Consider the following 15,790-nt stretch of genomic DNA (forward strand, 5'->3'; position numbering starts at 1 on the left):
AAATCTCAAAAGAAATCAATGACTACCTTGAAACAAATGATAATGATAACACAACATACCAAAATTTATGGGATGCAGCAAAAGCAGTACTGAGAGGGAAGTTTATAGCCATAAATTCATATATCAAAAAAGAAGAAAGAGCAAAAATCGAAGAACTAACTGCACATTTGAAGGAATTAGAAAAACAACAACAAAGTAACCCAACAGGAAGAAGAAGGAAGGAAATAACAAAGATAAGAGCAGAAGTAAATGAAATAGAAAATAAGAAAGCACTTGAACAGATAAGCAAGACCAAGAGCTGGTTTTTTGAGAAGATTAACAAAACTGACAAACCTTTAGCAACACTAACAAAGAAAAAAAGAGAGAAGATGCAAATACACAAAATAAGAAATGAGAAAGGCGATATCACCACTGACCCAACAGAAATAAAGACTATCATAAGAGGATATTTTGAAAAACTATATTCCAACAAAAATGACAATCTAGAGGAAATGGACAAATTCCTAGAAACACATAAGCAGCCCATATTGACGAAAGAAGAAATTGATGATCTTAACAAACCAATCACAAGCAGAGAGATAGAATCAGTTATCAAAAATCTCCCAACTAAGAAGAGCCCAGGGACAGATGGCTTCACAGGTGAATTCTACAAAACATTCCGGAAAGAACTGACACCAATCCTGCTGAAACTATTCCAAAACATCGAAACGGAAAGAACATTACCCAACTCCTCCTATGATGCCAACATTACCCTAGTACCAAAGCCAAACAAAGACATCACAAGAAAAGAAAATTACAGACCAATTTCTCTGATGAACCTAGACGCAAAAATACTTAACAAAATACTTGCTAATCGTATTCAACAATACATTAAACGTATTATACACCACGACCAAGTGGGATTCATCCCAGGTATGCAAGGATGGTTCAACATAAGAAAATCAATCAACGTAATACACCATATAAACAGATTGAAGGAAAAAAATCACATGATTATATCTATTGATGCAGAAAAAGCATTTGACAAAATACAGCACCCTTTCTTGATAAAAACACTCCAAAAGATTGGAATACAAGGGAATTTTTTGAACATGATAAAAGAGTATATATGAAAAACCTAAAGCCAATATTGTTTACAATGGAGAAATCCTAGACTCCTTCCCTCTAAACTCAGGAACAAGACAAGGATGCCCACTGTCTCCGCTCCTATTTAACATTGTCTTAGAAGTACTTGCACGAGCACTGAGGCAAGAACCAGAAATAAAAGGCATTCAAATTGGAAAGGAAGAAGTCAAAATTTCATTATTTGCAGATGACATGATCCTATACATAGAAAACCCTGAGAGATCTACAACGAAGATTCTAGAACACATAAATGAGTTTAGTAAAGTCGCAGGTTATAAGATCAATGCGCAAAAATCAGTAGCATTTCTGTACACCAATAATGAGCAAGATCAGGAGGAAATCAAGAAACAAATACCATTCACAATAGTAAATAAAAAAATCAAATACTTAGGAATAAATTTAACTAAAGAGGTAAAGAACTTATACAACGAGAATTATACAAGATTGTTCAAGGAAATCAAAGAAGACCTAAATAAATGGAAGACTATTCCTTGTTCATGGATAGGAAGACTGAACATTATTAAGATGTCTATCCTACCAAAACTGATCTACACATTCAATGCAATCCCAATAAAAATCAACGCAGCCTTCTTTAAGGAACTAGAAAAACTAACTATGAAATTTATTTGGAAAGGAAAGAGACCCCGAATAGCCAAAGACATACTGAAAAAGAAAAACGAAATTGGAGGAATCACACTACCTGACTTCAAAACATACTATAAAGCTACGGTGGTGAAAACAGCATGGTATTGGCATAAGGAGAGACACATAGACCAATGGAATCGAATTGAAAACTCTGATATAGAACCTCACATATACAACCACATAATATTCGATAAAGCCACCAAACCCTCTCACTGGGAGAGAGTGGCCTATTCAACAAATGGTGTCTGGAGAACTGGATAGCCATATGTAGAAGAATGAAAGAGGATTACCATCTCACACCTTATACAAAGATCAACTCAAGATGGATCAAAGACCTAAATATAAGAGCCAAGACCATAAAAACCTTAGAAAGCAGTGTAGGGAAACATCTACAGGACCTTGTAATAGGAAATGGATTTATGAATATCTCACCAAAAGCACGAGCAGCAAAAGAACTAATAGATAAATGGGACTTCCTCAAAATTAAAGCCTTCTGCACCTCAAAGGAGTTTGTCAAGAAAGTAAAAAGGGAGCCCACACAGTGGGAGAAAATATTTGGCAATCATATATCTGATAAGAAAATTATAACTTGCATATATAAAGAACTCCTATATCTTGAAAATAAAAAGATAAACAACCCATTTAAAAAATGGGAAAAAGACTAAACAGACACTTCTCCGAAGAAGAAATACAAATGGCAAGAAAGCACATGAAAAAATGTTCCAAATCTCTAGCTATCAGGGAAATGCAAATCAAAACTACAATGAGATACCATCTTACACCCATAAGATTGGCAGCTATGAAAAAAACAGAAGAATACAAGTGCTGGAGAGGATGTGAAGGAAGGGGAACACTCATCCACTGCTGGTGGGAATGCAGAAGGATCCAACCATTCTGGAGGACAGTATGGCGGTTTCTCAAAAAACTAGCCATAGATTTGCCATATGACCCAGCAATACCACTGCTGGGTATATACCCAGCAGAACTGAAAACAAGGACACAAACCGATATATGTACACCAATGTTCATAGCAGCATTGTTCACTATTGCCAAAAGTTGGAATCAACCCAAATGCCCATCAACAGATGAGTGGATCAATAAAATGTGGTATATATACACAATGGAATACTACTCGGCTGTAAGAACAAACACTACAAACACATGTGATAACATGGATGAATCTTGAGAACCTTATGTTGAGTGAAGCAACCCAGACATTGAAGGACAAATACTACATGACCTCAATGATATGAAATAAACAAGCTGCCCTAAATAGCAAGAGAATGAACGATAGGCTTACAGGAAATCGGAGGGTGGAGGAAGGATATGAGCCGATGTCTGCAGGGGTGGAACTTAAGACGAGATGGTGGTAAGTATGAACACAAAGAAGAGATAAAATGGGGGCAAGCGGTTGCCTTTGGTTGGGGCTTTACGGGTTTGAGGGTGGCTGGGGAGGGACGGTTGGGTAATGTTGCCCAAAAGAGGGGGGAGGGAGGGGTAGCATACGAACACAGGAGAGGGTTAGGAGGTGGTGGAGAGTAAAATGCCGAGAAAATAATATCAAAATATAATAAAGAGGGTTACCTGTTTAGAATGCTCGGAGGGGAGGGTCTGATGCAGGACGGGCTCCTGGGGAATGTCTAAATGCTCATTCTGCCAGAGTGGGTGACACCATGGGGTAGAATCCCAAGTAGTGAGAGTGGGGGTGGACCCACATCCTGGGGAGGACTAATGCCACCAAATAGAGGGAACTCTATCCCTCGAGAGAAAGGGTGGCTCCCAGGGCATTGGGGCAGATGAGCAAGTTAGGCCCTAAACACTATTCCATCTATCTCTGGAAGTGGCTCCTCAGGAAACGGAGGTTGGCTGTCAATGTGGGCACCAAGGTGGAAGGGAAAATGGACGTTAAATGTGTGGAACCAAAGTAAATGGGGGGCAAGGGAGGAGTTTCTTGAGAGTACACAAGGATGGATATAAAACATGTAATATTACACCATAACATATAGGAGACGACAGACTGATAATGTAAACCATAATGTAAAACATAGGAGAACTAAAAATGTAAAGAACTGTGTATCCTAAAGTATGCACCATAATGTAAGCACAGATATTACCATGTTAGAAAGCTAATATCTCAGACTCTGTACATCACCTTAAGTAAATATGATGTGAATAGGGTGTAAGAGTATCGCTGTGGAAGGAAAAAGGTGTTGTGGTGGATGTATGGGAGTGCTGTATATTATATATATGCATTGCTGTGGTCTAGGACTCCTACGAAGAAATGCTGAATAATTAGGGGGGGGGGGGGAAAAAAAAAAAGGATAGGATGTGGAATTTTTTCAAGTCAACATTCTTTATCTAAGTTCTTTATCTAACTTTATCCAAGTTCTTTATCTATCCTTTAAACCCATCGCTATATGCCATTCCCTAGTAAGGGACCATGACATTATATTGGGCTTCAAATTTCGGGGAGTTCTGGATCACAGAGTGTTTCAACAATGGCAATGGAGGGATACTGGTATGGGATACCAATGACAGGTGATATATGGCTGACAGGGAGCTGTACAGAACATATGTCCAGGGTGCATGGTAATGATTGGATATACTCATAATGGCAACAATTAAAAACCCAGCAGGGGGGGTACTGGGTTCCTGGCCAGTGGTGCTCTGTCGTGGTCCCTAGGGGAGCAGCGATAGTCTCCCAGGTACAGCGGCGGGGACCGGGAGGGAGTGAGGGTTCAACAGTGAGCCCCTGATGCTAATGACTATGCTTGTGAGCTGATAAACCTAAAATAAGAACAAGGCCTAGAGCAACATTGTGCCTGGGAATTTCCTCCTGTCAGCCTTCATGTTACTCAAATGTGGCCAGTCTCGAAGCCAAACTCAGCATGTAAATGCAATGCCTTCCCTCCAGCGTGGGACATGACACCCGGGGATGAGCCTCCCTGGCAACGAGGGACCACTATCAAATACCAACTGATGATGCAACTGGAAAAGGACCTTATATGGAAGGTTCAATGCGGATCAGCAGAATATCCCTGTCTACATAAAATAACATGACTTTAAAATGCTGTTTGACCTAAAGTAAGGGGGAAATGGAAAGGAGAAATGAGTTTATATGGCTACGAGTTTCTAAAAGAGTCTGGAGGCTGGCAGAAGGATTGCCCTCATGCACAACTGAGCAGAGTCAGAGAGACAGATAAAGCAGATACAACCCCCAGATATTGGTTCCTATGAAGGCTAAAGAGACCCATGAGAGTTATGGTCATGGCCGATGGGGTTTACTACCAGGGCAGATGGCCCCTCTCTGGAAATGGTGTTTATGTGTGATGAATCTGGACTCAGATGGGATCTCCCTTCATAAGACTTTCATACTAATCTGCTGGAGGTGCAGTTAACGTTGGAGTTTAAGATATAGTTAGGGGATTTGAATCTCTGGACTGATAATGTGATAGCCAGGTCCTGAGCCTCAACAGACTCCAGCACCTACAATCTGATTTATTGGACTTACCACACTCAGCTAAGATGGAGTTGAAGAAGGACAATCACCACACCATGGAGCCTAGAGCGATTACAACTGAAAATGGGAGGATGGCAGCCAGCATCCATGTGGAATCTGAGCCTCCTCTTGACATAGAGGTGCAATGGACACAACCAATCCAATGTCCACATAGAAGAGGTGGCATTGGATTGGGAAAAGTGGACATGGTGGACGATGGGTATGGGGAAGGGCAGGAAGAGATGAGAGGTGGGGGCATATTTGGGACGTGGAGCTGCCCTGGATGGCGCCTCGGGGGTGATCACCGGACATCGTGGATCCTCACAGGGCCCACTGGATGGAATGGAGGAGAGTATGGGCCATGATGTGGACCATTGTCTATGAGGTGCAGAGGTGCCCAAAGATGTACTTACCAAATCCAATGGATGTGTCATGATGATGGGAACGAGTGTTGTTGGGGGGGGAGAGGGGGGGTGGGGGGGTGGGGTTGAATGGGACCTCACATATATATTTTTAATGTTATATTATTACAAAGTCAATTAAAAAAAAAAAAGGGTAAAAAAAAAAAAAAAAAAAAAAAAGATCCACCTAAAAAAAAATAAAATAAAGGGCTACTTGAAAACTTTGAAAAAAAAAAAATATTGAAAGTGATTTCAGGTCTAATTAGAGAAAATATTTTTTTAATTTTTTTTTTCCAAATAAGAATGCTATGTAGTGGAGAATTAAGTTTGGTGGGGAAAGGAGAGGATCTAAATTAAAGATTTAATATGGTAAGTCAGGCTGCTTACCAGATACTTCTTTATATACATACATAGTAATCACATTCTTCTTGGGCTTAGGCTACTTTTTGGGTTTATTTGAACTCATTTTTTAAAAAAAAAGCAGTACTTTCATTTCACCCCACGTAAGTTTTACTCAGGGTCTAACTGAAACCATCACAGTCTAAAGGTGTAAGGCAAATTAGCTATATAGATTTTCTCCCTAAGGTTTAACACTCTAAAACCAAAAATCTGTGTAGCATTCTGTAGCATTAGGTTGGTCAAACCTAAAGTAGATTAACGTTAAATCTTAAAATGTAAAATATTTCTTCCTCAAAAACAAGAGGAAAAAAAAATGGAAGTGATAGTGAATATCTGGTTTCATCTTTCAAAATCTCCATAATATGCTACTGACATCACTAGTCTATTCTAATTTTGCATGCAAGTGTTTAACAAAAAGTCTCAGGAGATGGTATTTCACCTTCTATTTTGTGGTGTGGTCACATCAGTAAAGACATCAAATCTGAAATTTATTTATTGTGATAAGAAAATTAGACTGAGGAACCTAAGACCAATTTTTTGTTTTTCAAATAGTTGTGACATTTATTAAATTTTACAAACATACTACAACCTACTAAAAAAAAAATGCCTGCTTAATTTGAATCCAAGTCAAATAAATGGCATAAATTAATACCTAAGACCCTTGTGCCAGTTCAAAACAGGAGGAGAAAACTTACACTGTATAGCTCGGAGTCGGGGAATTATCGTAGGGCTACTTGGTGGGCTAGAACTGTTACTGTTCAAACTTCTTCGTTTGTCCAAGTTGGGAGAAGCCTGCACAGTAATTTTGTGCTGGAAATCTGTTGGATAAGGAAAAAAGTAACAATTGCAATTTCAGGGTTTTAAGTTATTTCATATCCACATCTTTAGTACATAGCAATAAAAGCAAAAACCTCAAGACAGTACATATGAAGTATATTTCAGAGGCTGTTTCTTAATTTAGCTATCTTCAATTCTCAGTTCAAGTCAATAAATAATGATTCAGAGTTTATGCTATGTTAGGTACAGTGAGACACACACACACAGAGAGAAAAATAAAATATTACTTCAATCCTTGAAGAACTTAAAATCTTCTAGAAAGAAAGTTACCTTCATTCAGTATGGCATGGTTTAAAAAAAAAAAAGCTCAATAGGAGATCCTCGATTTAAATGAGTCCTGGCTCTGATCACTAACAATGTACCTTGAATGAACCTCTCAGAGCCCGCTGTCTCCTCACCTTTTAGGTGGGAATAACAATATGGCATAGGGTTGTGATTAAAACAGAAAGTGGCAGGTTGAAAGCATTTTGAATCAAGGACATCTCTTACTACCTAACTGCAAGACAGCAGAGTTGCCGTGGTAGAAACATGCCATCAACTATGAGAACAGATGGAAGAGTAATATTACCAGTGGGAAGAGGAGAGGTCTGGGAAAACTTTGTAAATGGTCTGGAAAATTACCTGAAACAGGGAAAATAAATTACTGGATGTTCTTTTAATGCAGTGCTGAGCTTAACCTTTGATTTTTTATTGACTGGGCTATTTTTACATTTCTTTAAGGGGCAGAGGTTAATTTGCAGATTTTGTCTGGTGAGCATGCAAATTATTTGTCTGGTGAAAAAAGATAATCCCAAAGGTTATGGTTTATTGCCCTAAAGGGCATTAGCCAGGTTTGTATTTAACCCAACAATCTAATCCTAAAATTCCTTTAATAAGTTGCTCTTAAATACCTAGCTCCTCAGATTCTCATGTGAACTGATTTTAGCTGGGCCCTTTATTAATTAATGATTCAATTAAAATCTTTAATATATGCTCATTTTACACTTGCACGAGAACTATAGTTTACCTTTTTGAAAAGTTTACAGTACTATTATATAAAGAACCACCTGGTATTTGAGATGAAGAGGAGTTATAATTTGGTAGGCAAAGACATCTATCCAATTAGTCGTGCTAGAAATCTGAAAATTCTTGATATCACCTTCTCCTTGACCCTCCGTATCCAATCAAGCCACAAAATACCTTATAAACCCTGTGTTATATATTCTTCTCAGAGTTATTGTATAGAAATTTATATTCCAGCCTCTGGAATTAGCAGTTCCACCACTTTTTTTTTTAAAGATTTATTTTTATTTCTCAGCCCTTCCCACACCTGCCCTCCCCCTTGTCTGCTCTGAGTTTCCATTCACTGTGTGTTCTTCTGTGTCCACATTCTCGGTGGCACTGGGAATCTGTGTCTCTTTTTGTTGTGTCACCTTGCTGTGTCAGCTCTCCATGTGAGGGCACCACTCCCAGGTGGGCTGTGCTTTTTTCGTGTGTCTATCACTTATTTAGCTATATGAAATTTGGAAACACCTAGGCATGAAATGGAGAAGGGGAGATGGAAAGAATACAAAGAATAACATCTATTGAGCATTTATTATGTCCTGAGCCCTATGCTAAGTATTTTCTGTATTTTATATTTAATTTCCATAGCAGTCTTATAAAAATCTTATAAAAATACCATTTTTATAAATGGCAGATTTTAAGTGATGGTGAAAATATTCTGGAACTAGATAGTGGTAAAAGTTACACAATACTGTCAATGTATACTTAACATCACAAAATTGTTCATTTAAAAATGGTTAAATGGGAAGCAGATTTGGCCCTATGGATAGAGCGTCCATCTACCACATGGGAGGTCCAGGGTTCAAACCCAGGGCCTCCTGACCCATGTGATGAGCTGACCCACACCCAGTGCTGATGGGTGCAAGGAGTGCTGTGCCATGCAGGGCTGTCCCCTGAGTAGGGGAGCCCCACGTGCAAGGAATGAGCCCCATAAGGAGAGCCGCCCAGCACGAAAAAAATGCAGCCTGCCCAGGAATGGCGCCGCACACAGGGAGAGCTGACGCAGCAAGATGACACAACCAAGAGACACAGATTCTGGGTGTTGCTGACAAGAATCCAAGCAGACACAGAAGAACACACAGCGAATGGACACAGAAAACTAGGGGGAGGGGAGAGGAGCAGGGAAGGGGAGAGAAATAAAAAATAATAACAAAAATAAAAATGGTTAAATGGTTATGTTACGTAAATTTCACCAAAAAAAAGTTAATAAAAGCTGATTACAAGGAAAATACAACTTTGTTTATGGAAATTGAAACAAATTTCATATAATGTTATGTTATGACACAGTATTCTTCTTTTGATTTTTTTTTTCAATTATTTATTAGTGTTAAAACCATTCTTAGCTCATAGGTTTACTAAACAGGCTGTAGACTGGATGTCCCCTGTGGAGCACAATTTGCTCACCCTTAGTCTAAACCACTTTCGTCTTTTTCAATTCCTGGAAGAAGCCAAGCTTTATTTGCAGAGGCTCCCTGCTCGTTCGCATCCTCCTATTTCTAGATTTGGTAAATTCCTATTTCAAGTCCCAACTTAAACACCATTTTTTTTCCTCTTTTTTTTTGCATATAAACATAATTTCTTTAAGAAGTCTTCTATGGTTACCTTAGACCAGGTTACAACTCTTCTGCTAATCACTGTCATATGACTTTTCTTCATAACAGTTAATAATTACAGCAAGTTACTAATTATTTAATTATTGACTTAAAGTAAATCATCACCCTCAATATAATAAGGGCAGGGACCATTACAGTCTCCATCACTGCTCTGTACCCCTCCAAACTAGCAGAGTCCTTGCACATCGAAGGTGCTTAGTTAATCTTTGCTGAATGAATATTTTCTCTAAGATTATAAGTAGTGTAAGGGCAGAGACTATGTTTATTTCGTTTATTGTATTCCTTAGTATATGATACATCGTGGCTCTCTAAGTGTTTGTTGAATGATAACATACAATGTTTTTCAACATTATCAAACTGATGCTTAGAGTTAATTGCTGAGAAAAGTATAGCGGAATGGAAGACAAAAAAAGCAGAAATGGGGTGCTTATAATCAGATAGGGATGCTTATAAGGCCTAAGGAATGGATGCAGGAAAACAGGTCGGCAGGACTTGATGACTGGGTGTGGTGGGTTTGGGGGAGGTGGTAGAAGAAAGTGTCTTGCCTATAAGATATGAAACAGTTTATTTTAGACGGAAGTGATTTATAAAGGTTCAATTAGCCATATGATTTGTTATAACACTATGGAAGCAAATTCTCCATGAATCTTTACAGCAAGATGGGCACTCTATTCTACAGCAGAGGGTGGGCATGCTCTTGCATGCTTCAGAGCTGTAACTTAAGAAGCCTCAGTATTTGAATGATCAATCATTTAAAACGATGGAAGAGGAGATAGGAGATGTGATCCAAGACAGGTAAACAGCATGGAACATTTCAAGGATGAGTTCAAAGATACAACACTGGACTTTAACAATACCTAAGATTCAGAGTGCTTCTGAACTTCTGAAAATTTCTAAATACTTTCATTAAATGCATCATTGTAAACATCTTTGTCTCTATGAAGCAGGGAAAGGTTGATTCTGTCCCAATTTTATATCTAGGAAAATTAAAACTGAATTGTTTATTGACTGTGGCTGACATTCAATTTTTTCTTGTACATGTTAGGATAATAGTTCTCAAGCTATTTCTCACGGCAGACTGTTAGGTGGTCCACAGGCTTCTGCGTAAAACCTATACTTGTATTTTTATTGGTAATATTTACATTTTATTAAAGTTAATATGGCCTCAGTGGAAATAATCACTTTTCCACTAAAAGTAATATCCCTGAAAGAATTCTTGTGAATTATCTCTTTTTAAAATCTTTGTACACACTTTTTTAAAAATAAGTTTAGGGAAACGGACTTTGGCCCAGTGGTTAGGGCGTCCGTCTACCACATGGGAGGTCCGCGGTTCAAGCCCCGGGCCTCCTTGACCCGTGTGGAGCTGGCCCATGCGCAGTGCTGATGCACGCAAGGAGTGCCATGCCACACAGGGGTGTCCCCCGCGTAGGGGAGCCCCACGCGCAAGGAGTGCACCCATAAGGAAAGCCGCCCAGCGCAAAGGAGGGAGCAGCCTGCCGAGGAATGCCGCCGCCCACACTTCCCGTGCCGCTGACGACAACAGAAGCGGACAAAGAAACAAGACGCAGCAAAAAGACACAGAAAACAGACAACCAGGGGAGGGGAGGGAAGGGGAGGAGAATTAAATAAATAAAAATAAATCTTAAAAAAAAAAAAAAGTTTAGATTACATAAATGTTACATCAAAAATATAGAGGATTCCCATATACCGCACCCCTCACCCTCCCACACTTTTCCTGATTAACATCTTTCATTAGTGTGATATATTTGTTAAATGATGAACAAATATTGAAGCACCGCTACAAACCACAGTCTATAGTTTGTTAATATACATTATGGTTTACACTTTGTGCCACACAATTTTATAGGTTTTAACAAAAGATATGACAGCCTGTATCCATCATTGCAAAGTCAAGCAGAACAATTCCAATGTCCCCAAAATGCCCCATGTTACCTTTGAGGTATCTTAGTTCTTTCTCTCCTCTAGCTACATGAATACACTCACCCTCACCCTTACACTCACACGCATTAGACAGTCAACCTTTACAGGCTTTTTGGACTTTCAAAGTAGTTGAAATTATAATGCCTTTGTTTTAGGGACAACAACTTTTGAAATTTTTAAAACCTCATTGCCTTATTTATTTATGTACTAAAAGCACTAATTTGGCTAGAAATAAGCATAAAAGAGTGAGTGATATAAAGCAGTCACAACATAAAACATCCACCATTTTCTTTCTACAAATTCCAAGAAAAATATTAATTTTAAAAAAAATGCAATTTACAAACTTTTGCCTTAAATATGCTGTCATTTTAAAAAGAATCTTATTTTGTAGCCAGCCATGAAGGAATTCCAGCAAGAATAGCTACATTTGACTTTTATAGCAGTGTCACTATAGCTATAAACCGCCAGATTAAAAATTATCACCAGTGATTCTCAAGGATAAAATTACTAATGAATCAAATTACTCACATTTATTAAGTTTTTGAAAGATCTGCAGACAAAAATATTAAAGGCCAGTTTGCATAAGTTTCAAATATTTCTGAGAAATTCTTTAAGCTACTTATACATAGGGAAAAATCCTGCAAAGGGGATTTGGTGATTTCATAAAACAGTACCCAGAAAGTAAAGCATCACTGTTTAATCTATTATGTGTCAGTTGTTTCTTCTTTATTCATGTAGTATTAAACTTTATTAATATTTGATGCTTCAAAGAATTGTCAAGCAGTCAATAATATACTGAACTAACTCCTTTGAACTTAAGGTACAAGTAATTTCTTTCTTTTCCATACTAAGCAAAACACTCGAAGGAAAAAAATACTTAGTTTTACAGGTATCATTCTTCTTTTTTGGATGTCTGACCTAATTGGATATGTGGGGAATTAGGGGAGGGGGAGTAGAGTGTAGTTTCCAGTGAGAAAAAGTTACAATATTGGTACCAGTATCACAACAATGTAGCACCATCTTGTGGGCAAAAGAAGTAACTGTAGTGCTAAATTCCAGAAGCAGAATCATTTCCTCATGACGGATTAGTATTATAGCAGTAGTTTTTTGGGTTTTTTAGTTACGTTTTAACTGAAATCTTTTAAATTTTCATAAGGCAAATAAAGGTGTAACTAAAGTGTTCTCTCTTTTTCTGAGAAAAACAAAAGTCAAATTGTACAATCCAGGGGGGAAAAATCTGGTAAAAATAGTAAAAAAAAAAAAAAAAAAAGTAAAAAATACTAGTCTGCTTTGAATAAAGTTATTAGCAAAACTGAAAGCTTGACCTCAGGAATTCTTTTTTATTTTCTCAAAGATTTATTTATTTATTCCCCCCCCTTCCTTTGCCCCCCACCCTGGTTGTCTGGTTCTTTTTGTCTATTTGCTGCGTGTTCTTTGTCCACTTCTGTTGTTGTCAGCGGCAGGGGAATCTGTGTTTCTTTTTGTTGCGTCATCTTGTTGTGTCAGCTCTCCGTGTGTGCGGCGCCATTCCTGGGCAGGCTGCACTCTCTTTCCCGCTGGGCGGCTCTCCTTACAAGGCGCAATCCTTGCATGTGGGGTTCCCCTATGCGGGGACACGCCTGTGTGGCACTGCACTCCTTGCACACATCAGCACTGCGTATGGGCCAGCTCCACACGGGTCAAGGAAGCCCGGAGTCTGAACTGCGGACCTCCCATGTGGTAGACAGACACCCTAACCACTGGACCAGGTCCGCCACCTGATCTCAGGAATTCTGAGCTACTTTATTTAATCATTGTGCCATTGAAGATTTAAGAATTATTGGACCTATTTAACTTTTTCTTTCAAGGTATTTCCTTTTCCATCAGTTTGTCATTAACCACTTCCCATGTTTCCCCCAAAGGAAACAATAAATATTAATAATGATAACATGGTCACAAAACTGATAGAAGAAAAAAGCTGGCATTACTGAGAAGGAAGAAAATTCACATCTTGTGTCTCTATGAATTTTCCTAACATCTGTACTTGCCTCATCAAAAATAAATACCTTATTTTTAAATTATTGTTGACTGATACACAAAACAGTCTAGTCAGTGGTCTTTCAAGTTATACTTGAGTTAAAAGTAAAAATCAGAAGACATCCTGAAAGTGTTTATTTTCCATTGAGGTTGAGGGTAAAATTTATACAGACTACTGTCCTCATGTCATCAATTCAAATAATCAATAATGTATACTGTATGATCATGACTACCACTTAAAAGCAATTCTCTGATCAACTGAGGCCTTCTGCAATAACCTAAAAGGTCACAATATGCTTCTAGGCTTCCAGTATTTTGTAATAAGAATTTCCTTAAGACAACCTTATACACTTTAAATAAAACAGCAACTGTCAAGTACTGTAATTTAAATCAAGTTTCCATACCATTAACAAATATCTTAGGAAACCACTAACACTAGACTATTTAAAAACACACTCAAACAATACATATACATACAGATGCTGAGATAGATATAATACAGTTAATGTAAATTTGCTCTTGTTTTGTTATCATTCTTCCCAGGTACTAAAAAGAACCACAAATAAAGTGGAGGTATTTGGTTTTTCCTTAAATCAAGTACAATACACATAATATTATAAAAGAATTTAGTTTAATGAGATAATATATGCTTGCAATTTTTAATTTTGTTTTTAGTTTTTTCTTTTTGTCTATTTGTCTATTTAGTTTTTCTAGCACACGTAATCCTTTTATGCTATTGTTACATGTTTTACAAATGTTTTTAAAAGCTTCCCTAGATTTACTGGTTCATTTTTGTACCTAAAGGATTTTAAACCTTAGATGGAGGCAATAATGAAATGGAAGTATTTGATAGATTTATGTTCTAAATGAGCTCAGTTACCAGATGACATTACAGATCCTTATGGAAATAATAAACTTAATAATGAGATATCAACAGTTTGGTTGTCTGCACTTTCACAATGCACTGAATGTTTGTTCAGTGCAATTCAGCTAAATGGGAATTTCACTTTGATTTCTGGAGTAAGTCAATCCATTAATATGAAAGTATGCTGAGAGTTAAATAATCAGTGTGAAATATACTGTGAGACACTCCTTATGCTCTTTCATACATGACAACTAACTAGGTCATTACATTATGAACATGAATTGAAGTAAGCAACTGAAGATACTTATTCATTAATGTTTTAAAGTCTTATTGCCCATTTCTTTCCAGTTCTGACAAAACAAAGATGTTAATTAAAAGGATGACAAATAAAAATCATTGCAATGTTAAGAAAATGATACCTGAAGGTAAACTGATTCGATGACCATCTTTGAGTTTTAAACGACTTCTCTTAAACTTCCCCTTCCTCTTTTTCACATTAGGTTTCTCCTGATTTAACTGGAATATCAAAATGTTAAGCTCCCGCTCTAGTACATCAATCTCACGTTCTGCAAGTTGCTGTTCACGCCGCTTTAGCAATTCTTCCTGAGACTTCTGCTGCAGAGCTGCGCGAGTTAGCTCCTCTTCACGTGAGCGCAGCTCCTATGACAAGGATATACACCAAGACAAATCATTCTCAGGAGGAATAATGACATTTCTTGGCTATCGTTTATTTAAACATGACACTCAAGTCTCCCTTTAGCCACTTGATTCTCACTTACAACTGAGAATTTGAAATTTCCCCTGTGCAACCAGATGGTCATTCAAGTCCTTATAGGACAAAAGTTCTTCGCAGTTAAGGATATCAAAGCTAAGACCTTTTCAGCATAAGACTAATTTAGACTAAAACCAGAACGTTTGCACAGGTTCCGTCTTGCTCCTCCAGTTTCATGATCCTAAAAAAGGCCTAACCCCCAAAATTTTAAAACTCACTGTAGGGAAGCAGATTTGGCTCAACAGATAGAGCATCTGCCTACCACATAGGAGGTCCAGGGTTCAAACCCAGGGCCTCCTGACCCATGTGATGAGCTGGCCCGTGCACAGTGCTGATGCACGCAAGGAGTGCCATGCCACGCAGGGGTGTCCCCCATGTAGGGGAGCCCCACGTGGAAGAAGTGTGCCTCGTAAGGAGAGCCACCCAGAGCGAAAAAAGTGCAGCCTGCCCAGGAGTGACACCACACACACAGAAAGTTGATGCAGTAAGATGACAGAACAAAAAGAGACACAGATTCCAGGTCCCACTGAAAAGAATATAAGCGGACACAGAACATGCAGCGAATCAACACAGAGAGCAGACAACTTGGGGTGGGGTGGGGGGGCGGGAAAGGGGAGAGAAATAAATAAAAAA

General features: G+C 38.3%; 1 protein-coding gene across 2 annotated transcripts in view; it reads right to left on the reverse strand.

Moving 5' to 3' along the window:
* Positions 1 to 15,790, reverse strand: part of MAP3K21 (mitogen-activated protein kinase kinase kinase 21) — a 78,786-nt gene that overhangs the window by 20,404 nt on the left and 42,592 nt on the right. For both annotated transcript variants that reach the window (XM_058309525.2, XM_058309527.2), the window contains exons 5-6: positions 14,805 to 15,045; positions 6,765 to 6,887 (exon numbers count right to left, since the gene is read on the reverse strand). In XM_058309525.2, coding sequence (XP_058165508.1) covers positions 6,765 to 6,887; positions 14,805 to 15,045 — 364 coding nt within the window. The remainder of the gene's footprint in view (positions 1 to 6,764; positions 6,888 to 14,804; positions 15,046 to 15,790) is intronic.

Source organism: Dasypus novemcinctus, chromosome 13, assembly GCF_030445035.2.
Source record: "Dasypus novemcinctus isolate mDasNov1 chromosome 13, mDasNov1.1.hap2, whole genome shotgun sequence".
Lineage (NCBI taxonomy): Eukaryota > Metazoa > Chordata > Mammalia > Cingulata > Dasypodidae > Dasypus > Dasypus novemcinctus.